A 15,910-nucleotide genomic window follows, 5' to 3' on the forward strand; every position below is an offset into this window, starting at 1 on the left:
ATATACTATCCTTTTCTTTCCTGTATAAAATAATGTGCTTTTATCAAGAAGAAAATGGTGAAGAAATTAATATTAAAAATCAAGAACTTAAAAATATAACCTCCAAACTTCTACCCACCAAGCCAGATATGCTAACATAGACTTTGGCAACAGGCATACACCAAGGGGCTCATATGTTCTCCTTTACACAATTTAAAGAAAGGAAAACACACTAGAGGCCCACATTTTGCTCTGCTTTTTAAAGAAAGGAAACTCTATGTCTCTTTCTAAGGAAATTTTGGAAAACTATTCTCTGTGAATTAATGATGAAATGACTCTACGCCAAATAAGTCAGAAAAATAGTCTTCATTAATAAAGCAATGTAAACAAAGAAAATAGACTTGAAATTACTAGTTCAGATTGGAATCACAAAATACACCTAACTTAAAATTAACTTTTAGGTTTTGTGTCTGTTACATAGAAACCTTCGTAGACCACAGATAGTTAAATATAGCAAACTGAGACAAAAAGTGAAGTGTCATAGAATTAGACCACTGAATTGTATACAAAGGGGGTAAATATTTATGATGATTATCTTCTCATTAATTTTGAGTAAAGCATAAATTGAGATTGAATTTATATATAATAAAGCAAAATTTGGCTTGTAATTGGGTGTGCTTATTATGCCAACTTCATAAGAATACAAAGTCAAATTCTGAATTGGCTGCTAGAAAACCAAATCCCTCCAAACGGTACATGCTTTGCCACTCTTAGTCTCAGAAATGTAGCTAGAGAAAGCTCATCTCCTCAGGCAGAAAGTGAAGTCTATGAGTACTTGGGCTGATGCGGCTTTCAGTACAGCACTGTGAAGATGGATTCATACCTATTAATGCATTGCGTCATGAAAATGAAAACATACTTGGCTTTATGCCTTGCTGTTATGTTTTTTCCATTTATCCTCTGTTCAAAGTTCCTTCTCTGGCAGTTTTCTAGCTGAATGAATTTCTAACCCAACATGTTTGCCTTCTAACAAGCCCTGGGGCCTCTATCCTTTCTTTTTAAAGGTTCAAAGAACACTGTTCTTCATAGTCTTTCTCAGGAATTAAAACTGCACTGGAACCCACCAGAAAACTATAAGACAAAGGACTTGCTTTTTTCTTTATTCGAGGACAGGATAAAGCTTACATTTTGCTACCTATTTTGCCACTCGTTTTAAAAGTTCATTTCTAGTGTATAATATTTCTTGTAGAGCAGGCTACACTTTCCCAGCCCCTTCAGAACCTCATTTTAAAGATTTTTGACTCTACAAATTGGGAAGATATACAGCATTTCATGCTAAAAAGAATGGAAAGGGAAATTTACTTTAGATTTACCTAGTCAAAAAGGATTTTAAACCCCAAATAAGTCATACTCAGAGCCAGTGTATACAAATTGAAGACTGGTTAATAACTCAATCTGTTTGATAGTAACTTGTCAACACATTAATTAGTTGTATTAGAAGCTAAATAGATAAAATGCAAGACAATAAACCAAATGCAAATGGCAAAATAGGAGTAGGAGAAAGGACATAACTAATGGGAAATGTCTACAAAAATAAGCAAATTTTACCTGTCATCATCTTGTGAGAATTGCTTTTGCAAGTCCTCTTTATTCCACTGTTCTTTTTCTTTCCCTTGCTCAGGTATATCTGGTGTTTTTTCCTCATCTCCTGATTCTCTGTTTTTCTCCTTATTACACATGTTTGTAATGTCTTTCCCTTTCTCATTCTCATTAGTTCTTTCTTCCTTTACCTCTTCCTCCGCATGAACTATCTCTTCATGCTTATCCCCTTCTTTCCCTCCCTCTTCTAGTCCCTTTGGCCTTTTGAAAGCAACACAAATTGAAGGCATGCAAATAAACACAAAAAAAGAAAGAAAATGTTAAGAAAAAAATACATACAAAATTAAATAGAAAAGTAATGAAAATTACTAAAACATAGGTAAAAATTACATCTTTTAAGCATTGAAAACATTTTTTTCAGTGTATAACACAGAAGCACTATGTAAGCAACAGTTAAATCAAAATTGCTTTTTTAAGTTGTGTTTTCCTGTTACAAAGTTGCCTGGAAAAAAGTTGTGGTCTCCCCATTACTGATTTTTGTTTTGTTTTGATCCAATAGGAGTTAAAAAAACAACAACAAAAAACTAACTTAGCTTAGGTGCCCATAAAGTCTATAGATGAGGTGATTAATGAAAATTATACTAACATACATTTATAAACTTTTTGGAGAAACTTCCATACATTTATAAAAGTTTTAGGAGGACAAGAGAGCATCTAAAAAAGTAATGTTGTGTTTTCTTAATCATTGAAAGGTATTCATCACCTTCCAATATGATTTTTCATATTCCTTAGAATATTAAAAACATTCAAGTCTTCATTTAACCATCCCTTTAATCTCAGTAAAAATACAACAGAATTACTTTTTCAATAACAAACATGAAAAATAGCTAATGATACTATTTCAGATAATCTAGCAAGAATATTATTATAAGTTCTAGAAAACTTTTCTGTGTAAAAAAGTATGAAATGTAGACCAAAATATAATAAAAAGTAATCACAGAAGTTGTTTATTGTCTTCATGATATATATTAACCATTTAGAAGGAAAGGATTTTACATTTATCCAAAGAAAAATAAAGATATTCTAAAACGTATTTAGAATTCCCTTCTTAAAGTGCCCCTACTCACCTGATTTTCTTGTTTCCTCTTGGCCGTTCTGATTGGACAGACATGTAGCTTGTGCTGCTGAAACGAGAAGCACTACTAGTCCTGGAAACCGCAGATATATCACTTACGTCACTGTCCGAAGATTTAGTGGAAATATTATCTGCCCCTCTATGAGGATCCCATCCTGATCGATACTGTTAACACAGATTGACAAACACGCAGAAGTTGTCAGTATTACCACACAAAGCAATTATTCGCTTCTCCTATTTCAGCACTTTAATTGTCCACAGAGGATACTGCAAAACCCCACTCAGTTGCATATAAAACAAAAGTGAATGGCAATTATCCTAAAAGAAAAATTCAATTTATATGAAACCCTTGTTTTCAGCAAAGTCAATTAGAGCTTTTTCACCACACCCCAATGAAGGCCATTAAAACAGTTTCACAAGAGCAATGGCCTCAGGGAAGAACATTTAGGCAAAATCTAGGAAATAAATATTTGGCTTAATACTAGGAAGCAAATTTTTTAAAATTTTTGAATAAAATTTTTTTAAAAGCATGATGAAGTTGCCACTGTAACTTATGAAAACCAATTTTAGTAGCATAAATTTTCTCTTAAATCCATTATGCTTCAGTGAAAACCTAGAGGTAATACAAAATCTAATTATTAAAACACTAACTTTTTAAAGAAAGGCCAAGAGAAAAGAGAAAGTTTAATTTCTGAGTGGTTGCTGGAATTTTGATGAATCCTAGAAATACTAGAAAAAGTCATTATTATTTATGATAATTCAAACTTCCTGGAATTGAAATAATCAGATGATTATCTGGCACAGCCAGGGTACAGGGTGTTCAAATATTCTGGTAAACTGAAAACCATCATAGAGGCTTTATGTTAATGACATATGGAATGTAAAAAAAGGATAGATTTTGAAGTCTTGAAAACCTGGAGTAAGGAAAACTATTACTAGCTGAGTAAACTTGAGCAAATTATTCCACCTTTAAAATCCTGTTTATAAAATAATAGGGAAAATAATATCTTCCTTGCAGCATTGTTTTGTTCCTTGCGGCACTGTTTTGGAAATCAGAAATAATACATGCCTGGTATATGGCATAATATAAAATAATGCAGCCAGTATTATTACTGTACCATTACTACCTAATGGCTATTATTGGGCTAAGAAACTATCTGCTAATGGCTTTTTCTTTGTTAATATCCACTTAAACATAATGGTAAAAATTCTTACCTGGTGAATTTCATAATGGAGATTTTTTTAAACCACAGATACTGGCAAATTTAACAAATCATTACAATGATGATTATCGTATGCAAACCATTTACTGTGACTTGAATAATCATTACCTAATAAATAATCTTATATGAGTAATAATTCAGTGAAAATATTAGCTAGATAAAAATATTTTGGTAAAGCAAGTTGAATGGCAATAGTGTATAGCATAAATATTAATTAGATTAATTCAACTTATCTGTTTCTCCCCCTCAACCCCCCCATCTCTCCCAGTATTCTGTTATATATTTTTGAGTTAATAACTGATCCATTTCTAAATGTAAAATATAAGAATTATTTCGAAGGTCCATAAAATGTTATAATCAAATCCTTTATCTGAAATATATAAAGTAGGTAAAATATGGCCTTTCTAAATCCACTCTAACTTTGGACTTTGTTGGAATTCTTGATTATAAAAAAATACAGTAAAATTCTTTAAAAAATCATTGTCTTTTTCCCAGAAATATCTATGTAAATAAAACTATTATATTTGATTTTAAAAGAAAGTCTATTTATTTGCAATGCATTTATTTAGAGAACATTCAGTCCATGATATTCTTTTTTCAAACTAAATTCATTTTAAAATAATGAAAACAATTTACTTTAAATGACAATGTTTTCATCATTGCCCAGACTAACATTTCAATGGATGGATCCAACATTATCTATGTAAGCCAGTGTAACAAACATAAATAAATAAATATATATACACACACACTCACACACAAAGAACTAGTATATACTGGCTAGCATAGATAATGCTGGATACACACATATATGGATTTTTTTCCATGAAATTTATTAAAAGTAAATTCGACCTCAAATGGAAGTATTTCATTTTATTTATATATTTTTGGGATACTTCATATATATTAAAAATGGACAAAGAAACTTTTCAATATTATTAAATTATTCAATAGATACTATATTGTATTGGTGGAACTTTATCATTCTTATAATTTATAATAAAAGGGAGCATATTGCTATTTATATCTTTAAAAATAATAATCATTGAATAGAAAAGCAATTGTTTTATTTTTACTTATGGGATTATATTATCTAAATTCAAATGATAAGCCATAACTTTTAACTCAGGAAGTATTAAGGTATAACCATTAAAAGCACATGCTCTGCAATGACACTGAATCACTGGTATGAATCCTGTTACATAAATTATTAGGTTTGTGATCTTGGGCCAATTGCATCTACGAGTTCCAGTTTTTTCTCTGTTAAAATATGGAGAACAATCATACCTAATTCCCAGGTTCACTGCAAGGATGAAATAAGATAATGCACATTAAGCACTTAGCACAACTCTGAACACCTGAGAAGTGTTTAATAAATGACAGATGATAACAATGGTGATGATGATGATTAAATACTGGCTTAGTATCAATTCCAGGAATATATTTACCAAAAGAATTATCAGGTAAAATGCCCAACAGGAAGTTTATTTATTTTAAAACTGCTCTAAGCTACAACAAAAAGATAACTATTTCTATGTATGAGATTCATTTCAGAAAACATATTTATACAGCAGATGAAATATTAAACTAAACGTTCTGACTGACTCTTGGTATGTCCTCAGGCCTCATCTTTCCCATCTGGCTGGGTTCACTTATATCCCATCACCTCACAGGGAGCTACTGATTCTCACCTTATCTGCCTTTTGTATTTTAGTAGTTACGGTTCTGACTTTGCAATTTCTAGCCTTTGTCTCCTTAGGTTATCACAGGTTCTGATCCTGATGTTTTGATTCATAGGTATAGATGGGCCAGCCAAAGGCTTAAAAAACAATTTTTTTAAACACATATGGTATACACAGCACATATCTTTGGCTAAGACCTCTCAGATAATCTAGTTTGCTGAGGTAAAATTTTGGATAAGAAAATTTAAAGAAAGATAAGATTCCACACACTATAGTTTTACACCTTTATATAATTCATCACAAGCTACCTTTTGTTATAGGTATGTGTGTCTATTCATATTTAATTTTCAAACCTTCTATTAGAATATGAGCTCTGAAAAGCCAGAATAATATCCTCCTTATCTTTGTAGCTCTCTTAGCACCTAAGAGTCAAAGGTTTCATTTAAAATCTAAGGTTTAGTTTTTTTCACCAGTAAAATAAGGATAAATCTCATTTTAGGAGTTCTTGTGAGGAGTAAGAGAAATAACATAATCAAAATACCCAATAGCATGCTTAGCACACAGCAGTTGTTCACTTCCAGCACCTAAAGCAGCAGGTCTAAATAAAAAGACACTGAATGGATTAGTTTAAGTAAAAAAAGACTACAAATTAGCTGAGAGGTCTAGTTTGATGATGACTTTGCTGCCTCAACGAGGCTTGCACCAAATGCATTTCTCTATTTCTAGTAACTGAGCATGTGTACCTTTGGGATATAGCTCAGGTTTCTATTACAAATAGACACATGATAAACAGAATAAGAAATTTGGAAAGTAAGAAATAATAGAAAAAAACTTAGAAGTAAAGCTTCAGAAGGACATATTTTGAATACATTTAGAATATAACATCTTCATGTATACAATTCCCCAAAACACCCAAATCAAAGTAATAACTGACCTACCACGGGAGTTTACTTTTAAAGTCATTCAATCTTTTTGCTTTTCCAAAAGTAAGATAAATGAAAGTTATATAATTTATATAATTTAAAGGTGAGACAGAAGCAGCCAAATTATTACACCAAGGTAATGAGTTATGGATGTGAATAAGTTCCTTTAGGAAATGGTTGGTATTGCTTTGGCACTATACAATAAATAATGTTTTAAATGACTAGCATGTATTAGTTTTACAGCTGACAGATGAAAAATAGATGATATGCTCATCATTATCTTTAATGGAACAAAAACAAAGAAGGTTTACTGCATAGGATATCAGGATCTCAGCTGAAAACTGTGCTGACTGGAGATCATTAAAGTCTTGGACTACAGTGAGGAAGCTTTTCCCGACAACATTTTGATGTTTTGTACAGTAGTATTAAGCAGATCATAAACTAGAAAAATTTACAGGAAAGTATTATTCTCCAGGATGTTCCAGACTTTAGAGTTCTTAAGTGGCCTGGAAAAGTTAATGTTCTCCCTATTTATCTAAATCAGTGGAAAGTAACAGAATATCAGCAGAGCTCTACTGCAAGGAAAGTTATTATCAAATTTTTATAATAATATCCCTGAGGAAAAACCCTCAAATTTCTAAGATAAAATTTTCATTTTCTCCAGTATATTCAAGTTCTTAAATTAGTCATTTCCTTGTTTGCTTTCTCTGCAGCATCTCAGCAACTCATGTCATTTGAGCTTTGTACACGAACTTCTATGAGAGTTCGTGAAGCATTGCTTGTCTTCAGTTTATTGAATCTCACCGTAAATCTATAATCTGTTGTCTAAAACGCTAGTCTGAGAATTGGTTATGGCAAAATACTGGGAAGCAATAAAGTCCAAGCTTGAAGAAAAATGTTTTAAGCCATCAAGGAGTATTTGGAGGAATATTCATATCATATTCAGAGATAAAACATGAATAGGTCAAATGGTAGGAAAAAATTGGGGCAAACAAAATCTTTGAAAGAGAAGAGAGAAGCTGAAGTTCTAGGCAGGGCTCTTGATACTGGTCGGGGGATCTAGAAGACACAAGCACAGAGCAGAGGAACTCTTGGCACTGTGGTAAATTAAGCAATCACAAGAGCAAGAAGATGCTCTTATTTGCGGCACCTTATTTTCATTTCATGTAATAATTCAAACAGAGTGGATGCTGTCTTTTGTTAGTACCACACCTGGAGGTACTCTCTTTTTAAGGAACTATTTCTAGATGTTCTTTTTTCTGTCCACAGCTCTTATCTCTAGCCAAAGTTCTTACCATTGTCTGATCTGAATGCTGCACTGTGCAAAAATCAGTCAATAGATCATTTTGTTTAGATAGGACTCCTAAAGAAGGTATGTGTGATAAATCCTCTGCTTTGGAGGGAGAAGACAATGAGGAAGGGCCAGAGAAAACTGAGGAATAATTTAAGATTTAGCTTTGTAAACAGTACCCTGCAAATGAAATCCCAGCTAGAAAACTCTTAATTTCTTCCCAGAGAATTGATCATTGCGTTGAGTGCTCCTGAACTACTTTATTTGTGCCTTTCTTATACTTTTATCACGTCTCTGGTTCTCCATGTCTCTGTCTCTTTCCTATCTATCTATCTACCTTCTACCTATCATTTTTTCTTGCTAGATTGTAAATTCCTTGAGGATAATTATTGTCATATTTATTTTAGTATTCCCATTATCTAGATCAGTAATGCCTAACTAGGAACTCAATGAATTTTTAATGAATAGAAGTGAGTGGAATGGTTGTTTTATCTGGGCTATATCCTGAAGTACTGTCTCCAGTATAAAGTATCAAATTGGAGTATAAAGTGAAAAAGTCAAAGTGTTAGTTGCTTAGTCATGTCCGACTCTTTGCATCCCCGTGTACTGTAGCCCACCAGGCTCCTTTGTCCATGGGATTCTCCAGGCAAGAATCCTGGAGTGGGTTGCTATTCTCTTCTCCAGGGGATCTTCCTTCGAACCCAGGTCTTCTGCATTGCAGGCAGATTCTTTACCATCTGAGCCACCAGGGAAGCCCAAGTCAGAGTATAAACTACGGCAATGAGAGCTGAATAGAGTTTAGGCAGTTAATCCTTTCATTCTCTGTAATGGGTACGGATAGGAAGTGGTATGCTAATACATGTTTAACAATCAACTATCCAAAAGGGAAAAATTCTGATTTACAGAGTTGGCTGATTTCTGAAGAACAAATACTCCCACTATGGCTGATTTCCCCAGGTGGCACTAGTGGTTAAGAACCTGCCTGGCAATGCAGGAGACTTAACCACGTGTTTGATCCCTGGGTCGGGAAGATCCCCTGTAGAAGGGCCCAGCAACCCACTTCAGTATTCTTGCCTGGAGAATCCTATGGGCGGAGGGGCCTGGAGGGTACAGACCATGGGGTCACAGAGTCAGACACGACTGAAGTGATGCAGCAGGCATGACTGATCTCAAGTTACCAACCAAGTGGTCACTGAATGAGAGGTTGGTGCATACCACCAGGGTTGGGGGTCCAGAAATAAATGCACTTTGTAGGACTCTCAAAGACATGTTAGGAGACAAGAAGTAAAGGACAATAAGATATCATATCTGCAAATTACTCATCTTGTGAAAGATGGAATAAGAATCGCTTAAGGTAAAGAAATGCAGTTGTGGACAGAGCAGCCATTAGCTTGGAGGTCAAGACTTACTAAAGAGCCACTACTCTTGGTCTGAAGGAAACTGATAAGTTTCTTGGAGAATTTGTAGAGCAAGAATTATCACTAGTAGTCATGATGACTTTCCCAAAGACTTGGCTCTGTGAGAATTCTGTATCTGTTAGGAATCAGTGTTTCCCCGAGAAACCTCATCCTGTATTTACTTTCATTGATTCCTCACGATTTTCAGAGATGGAAATGCTAGTTCTGCGATGAAATCCAGGTTTAGAAATCTTATGTGGCTGTAGAGCTTGTGCTTTTGCCTTTAACAAATGCATTTACCATTTTCTTTCTCAGGATCTGTAACTCTTACCCCATTCTAACCTATTATTTATTAGAACTGTTCTCAAAAACAAACAGATATCAAACATATCCTAATTACCAGCCAGTAGTGTCTCTTTAGTGTTCTTTGTTTTTGATTTTGCTATTACATCTGATGCTGTTAAAGTCCAGTCCTCTCTCTTCCTGAAGCTTTTCCATTAGTTAGTTCGTTCAGTTGCTCAGTCGTGTCCGACTCTTTGGGACCCCATGAATTGCAGCACGCCAGGCCTCCCTGTATGGCTTCTCAAATAATGTCACTCATGGCTTCTCCCCTCTCTCTCTATTCATTCTTAATCTCTTTTGCTGGCTTTACTTTCTCTTACTTGATTTTAAATTACACTTTCCCCAAAACGTCAGTCTTTAGCCTTCTTTTCTTTTCACTATATATATTCCCACAGAATGATATAACCTATTATCTACTCAGGTAATGATTAAAAATATCTTTTACCTTTCACTTCTCTCCCAGGCTTCAGACCTGTATTTCCAGATGCTAACAGGACATTTCCCATATGTTGTTTTGTAGGTACATCAAATTCAGTGTGGCCAAAACCAAATTTATTCCCTTTCACCCTTAACCAGCTTTTCTTGTATCTTTTATACTCCCTCCATTATCTAATAGGCTCAATAACCAACTAAAACCTAGAAATCTAGTGAGTTATCCTTGACTTCTCTTTGTCCAAAATTCCCCATTCTAATAAATCAAGAAATACCAGTCATTTAATGCAAATGAATGTCTTGATATTTAGCTACTTGGGGCTTATGAATGGATCCTTGTCTTTTTAAAAAATTCGTTTATTTTTAATTGGAGGATAATTGCTTTATAATGTTGAATTGGTTTCTGCCACATGAATCAGCCATAGGTATACATATGTCTCCTCCCACGCCTTGATCCTCCCTCCCACCTTCAACACCTCTAGGTTGTCACAGCACCAGGTTTGAGCTCCCTGTATCAAACAGCAAATTCCCACTGGCTATCTATTTTACATATGGTAATGTATCTGACTAAATGCTTCTCCAAGTCCTCAGATTAGAAGCTTGTAAGATCTAGCTAGAATTAATAAATAATCATAAGGAAACTCTTCTTAGCCATCAGAATTTCTGATCTCTGTCCTTTGTAAATATATTTAAATATTACATGACTCTATATAATTTTTTGCAGAATATTTATGTATTCTATTAGGACACAGGATATAGATATTACAGATACTGTAATCTGTAACGTCCCAAAAGTTGTAACAGAAATAAGACATGAGAATTTAGCAGTAGGATAATGATCCTGGGAATCTGTAGCAGGAAGAAAAATTTTTAAAAAGTAATGGATTGAAGATATGAAGCAGGGCTCCCTTTCAAATATTAATTAGGTCCTATCAGGGAGGGAAGTGGGAGGCATAAATCAGGAAACTGGGATACACATATAAACACAACTATATAGAATATATAATTAATAGCCTATTGAATAATATAAGAAATTCTATTTAATACTCTGTAATGATCTATATGGGAACAGAATCTTTTAAAAAGTGTATATATGTGTATATATAACTCACTCACTTTGCTACACAGCAAAAACATAACACCGTAAATCAACTATAAAAGAAAAAAGTAAGTAATAAAGTAATTTAGGGTATTTGCATTTCAAGAGAATCAGACTAAGTAATAGCCTGAATAGTACTGAAAAACCTAAAAGGGCTTGATAAATGCCTTGACTCATCAAATTTAAGCATAGGGCAGATATAATTGCATTCTGTTGAAAATCTGGAAAAGGCCCACTACCCATATTTTTTTCTTTTCTTTTCTTTTTTTTTTCCATATTTTTTTCTGTGAGAAGATAGTGAAGGATCACTTGGGTTTGGATGAAGATCATTTTGGATGGAGTCAACAATCAAACGTGGGAAGGAATAACAATTATGTCTAGCTTGGACTATACCAACAGCCTCTGACTGGGACTCTTTATCTTTAACAAGGACTTAAATGGATCCTTTTCAAATCTGTTATAATTATACCATCAGAATTATATGCAAAAAACACAAATTTGTTCATATTTGTGACTTTTTCAAAAATCTTCAAAGACCATAATTGTAAAGGAGAACATTCTAGATTTTTAACTGAGAGATTTAAAGCTCTCCACAACCTGGTCCCAAGCAATTTTTCCATTCTTACCTTCTAATATGTATCCTGTTTTGTTTAATATTACTATTCTAAAGAACTACTAGCTGCTCCTTAAACATAGCTTGTGTTCACATGCTTTTTTTTTTAAGTAATTTTTTTTTTTTACTTTATAATATTGTATTGGTTTTGCCATACATCAACATGAATCCGCCACAGGTGTACACGTGTTCCCCATCTTGAACCCCCCTCCCACCTTCCTCCCCGTACCATCCCTTTGGGTCAATGTTCATATGCTTTTATGTTATAACTTTGCTTAAGGACATGTATGTCCTTCACCTCATGTATTATTCTGTAATGTATTCCCAGATTTCTTTAAGCCAAATGAATGTTTCTCTTTTTATTCTTCTTTTGCATGGTTTACTTTTATTATGTTACTTAATATAACCTATTTTCTATGAGTAATACTTATGTACATGTGTTTCCCTGATTTGATTATGAACTTTTAGATGGGAAGGACTACCCCTGCCTGCCTTTGCCTTTGGAGAAGAAAATGGCAACCCACTCCAGTATTCTTGCCTGGAAAATCCCACAGACAGAGGAGCCTGGAGGGTTATAGTCCCTGGGGTCACAAAGGGTCAGACACGACTGAGTGACTGAGCACGCACACATGCCTCTGGCTTTTCTCCCAGCCTCTATTTGTTTCTTCCTCTCTCTTCTGTTTTTCTTTTCTTCTTCCTTTCCCCCCTCCTTCCATTATTCCTTCCTCCTTCACTTGGTCCTTGATTTTTTAAAAATTATTATTTACTTGTTTCTCTGATAATTTTTTCTTTTAATGTTGCAAAACCAGAATTCAGACTTATAGCTGACCAGCTTTAGAAACACCCCCGGTATGCAGTTCAGTAACAGGAGAGAGAAAGTTACTAAATGTCCCTTGAGATCACAAAATATGCTCAGACATAAAAAAGAGGACTCACAAAACCACACTTTAAGAAAAAAAAAAAAAGCCCAAGAAAGGTATTTGATATTAAAAACATACTTTTAGTTATTCACTCATCACTGATTCATTCAAAAAAATAACAATATTTTAAAGCTGAAAGTGACCTCAGAGAAGATGTAATATACTTTCCTTATTTTATAGATGAGAAAATTTAGAGACCAAGAAGTTAATGAATTGACTAAGCTCGTAAAACTTGTTAGTATTAGACTTTCTGTTTTCATTAAAAAAAATTTGCAAGCTACAATTTCACATTTAATGGGATACAAGGCAAGCATATTCAGAATCAAACCACTTTAAAAAATTTGCATACCATTTTCTTCTTTAAGTATATACTTTAAAATAAAGATTTTCTTTTCTGAAATTTTGAAAACTATATAAAATGACATGTAAAATCGGAATACAAAGCCAGCATGGAAATACAGCAACACTTATAGTTTATGTACTTATAAATCTACTTGGATGAATTTTAAACAAGTGAAACTATTAAATAATTAAAAACCACACAAACATATTTTATGTCATGTTGAAATAACACCTTCACATTCCATTGAAAATCCAGATTTTGGTTGTTGTGGGCAAAAACTGAAAATGGGCTTAAGAAATAACTTGTTCTTATGTGACTGACCCTGAAGACTGTTAACCTTGGGGGGTGAATATGCCTTGTCATGAAAATGACCTGAAAAGGGCCAATCATAAAATCACAGACATTTTCTTTGTTAGTACAAAAGTTATATTAAACTTGTGGGTAATGTTTTATCCATCAGAATGGAGTTCAACTGTCAGGTTTTTGTTATTACTCCCATCTCATTTGTTATAATAAATAATAATAGCTACCATTATGGGCATTCCCACATGCCAGTATGAATTCTGTATACTTTTACATATAATATTTCTACCTCATAAAATTATCACCAGCTAAAAGTTCCTTCTCTCATATCAGTTACATTCCAAGGTTAGCTATATTATTTTTAGACTGGAGTATTATTTTATAATCTTCAAAACTGATGAAATAGAAATTATCAAAATTCTATGCTTAGGAAAACATTAGTAAAGTAATTTTGCTAATAAATAATATCTGTAATCCTCACAACTGATGAAAAATTACAACTAATTTTTGTGCTCATGAAGAAAGTTTTTATATAATAAAATTATAGATATGTTCAAATTATAATTAGCCAATTAAACTGATATTAGAGATATCAGATATGGAGGACTGCATGCTGCCGTAGCTGACTGAGTGCCTTAATTGAGTAAATGTTTTAAGTCTCACTTCAAACTTAGTTATAATTTATTTCATGTGAAGTATGAGATAAAAACATTACACACATAAATTTATTCTCTAAATCATAATTACACCATAAGTTAGTTAAAAATTTCAATCATTTGTGAGAATACATTAAGTAAAAAGCCTGACACTGAGCAGAGATTACTGAAGCAATAAAGGAAACAACAGTAGATTAAGAAAATGAAATATTAAAAAATCTAGTACAAATCTAATTTTGAAGATTAGGCTATGAGATTAAACGATTTGCTTAGTTAGTGAGGAAGTTGCCTAAAACCCATGTGTTTATACCTAATGATTTTTTTTTCTATGCAGCCTCCAAAGTACCATGTGTTTGTGTAGCACTTACAGATAACAAGGTTCCCTCAATTTGTACACAGGAAAGAGCTGGGTTGTGAGCTCTTGGGCAATTTACCCAACGTCTTAGCGTATAACCGGTAGAATCAAAATTAGAACCCTAGTCTTCCAAATTTTTCTGAGTATTCTTTTTACTATGATTAACTCTAGACAAAAACCAATAATCATATATCCCTTAGAAAATTTGTTTTTATCACTCTTAGGTGATAACCTACATACACTCTCTCCAGAAATTTGTTTCTTGTCCCTACTTGTCCGTGGAGAGTCTACAAAGATGAATAAACTATATATCCATTCTCAAGAAGTGTATAGTTTAATAAAAAGGTATGGAAAAAGCACCATATAAGACAGGATATATGTATTTTAGGAAGTGATAAGTGCCACGGTTGGTTCATAAGGTTTATATGTTTTCATATCTCTGTTGTTTTGAATATTCTTCTACTTATAATTTCTGTATGACTATACTTAACCCTTTTAAATTATGTGAAATTTGAGTTGGAAAGAATGTTTTTGCCCTATTTATCACCTTTCCTTTTTTCCTTATTTCCCTTATTCTCCTTGATTCTATAAAGCAAGATCTCTCACCCCTTGGTGACCTGTATCTTTCATCCCTTTATCCCCTGTAGGGTGTCCTAGTTGTTAGCAAGCAAGCAACCCTGGACTTCTTATGAAAGCAAAGGTGAATGCATAAATTGCTATTTTTGCTGAAGGTAAAAGAAAAATGTTTCCCTCTTGTGTTCTTTGGAAATATACTGAAAGAAATTATGCTCTTGGCGACAGCAGCTATTGTCCACAGGTTGACCCTTTTACCAGCAAGTAGCCAGATGCAATTTATTTAAAATTCTTTCTATATTTACTTAAAAAGGGAGAAATAAATTACAGTTCCTTCTGTAATTCTGTAGTGTTCTTTAACACATAAGTTGGTTCTACTCATCTCAAATGACTTCTTGATAATTAAAAAAAAATCTATTTTATATTTCCTGAACTGACATGTGGTTTTCCTGGCCTGACATGTGATTATACAGTAGGGGCTAGCAACTCACAAATAAAACGCAAAAAAAGAGGACACATATTTAAATGTCTGCCTCAGAAGACATCTAAAATTTAAATGTGGTCTTATAACTAAGGAAAATACTTTTTAAAATGAACTGGCAAACACGAATATTTCATATCCTAGGATGTGAGAAGGTAGTTGGAAAAACAGAGAACAGTGAACACAATTTTAAGAAATCAAAAAGTCTGAAACAAAATAGCTATAGTTTGTTGCCTAAAAACCCATATTTACAGTACAATAAAATATGCTTTCATAATGCATTAAGGTAATAAATATTATTAACTACTTTGTAGAGATATATTGTAACTAAACTGCATATCCTCAAAATTCATATGTTGTAGTGCTAACTTCTAGTATCTCAGAATGTGACTGTTTTGGAGATAAAGCCTTTAAAGAAGTGATTAAGGTAAAATGAGGTCATACTGGTAGGCCTTAATCCAATATGACTGGAACATAGACACAACAGAGGGATGACCCTATGAGGACATGGCAAGAGGGTGGCCATCCCCAAGCCAAAGAGAAATATCTTGAAAGAAATCAAAC

General features: G+C 33.4%; 1 protein-coding gene across 1 annotated transcript in view; it reads right to left on the reverse strand.

The window, feature by feature from the left end:
* The window catches only part of RIMS2 (regulating synaptic membrane exocytosis 2), a 595,573-nt gene that overhangs the window by 137,132 nt on the left and 442,531 nt on the right, over window positions 1-15,910 (reverse strand). The window contains exons 25-26 of the mRNA XM_052651514.1: window positions 2,706-2,878; window positions 1,588-1,839 (exon numbers count right to left, since the gene is read on the reverse strand). Coding sequence (XP_052507474.1) covers window positions 1,588-1,839; window positions 2,706-2,878 — 425 coding nt within the window. The remainder of the gene's footprint in view (window positions 1-1,587; window positions 1,840-2,705; window positions 2,879-15,910) is intronic.

Source organism: Budorcas taxicolor, chromosome 14, assembly GCF_023091745.1.
Source record: "Budorcas taxicolor isolate Tak-1 chromosome 14, Takin1.1, whole genome shotgun sequence".
Classification (NCBI taxonomy): Eukaryota; Metazoa; Chordata; class Mammalia; order Artiodactyla; family Bovidae; genus Budorcas; species Budorcas taxicolor.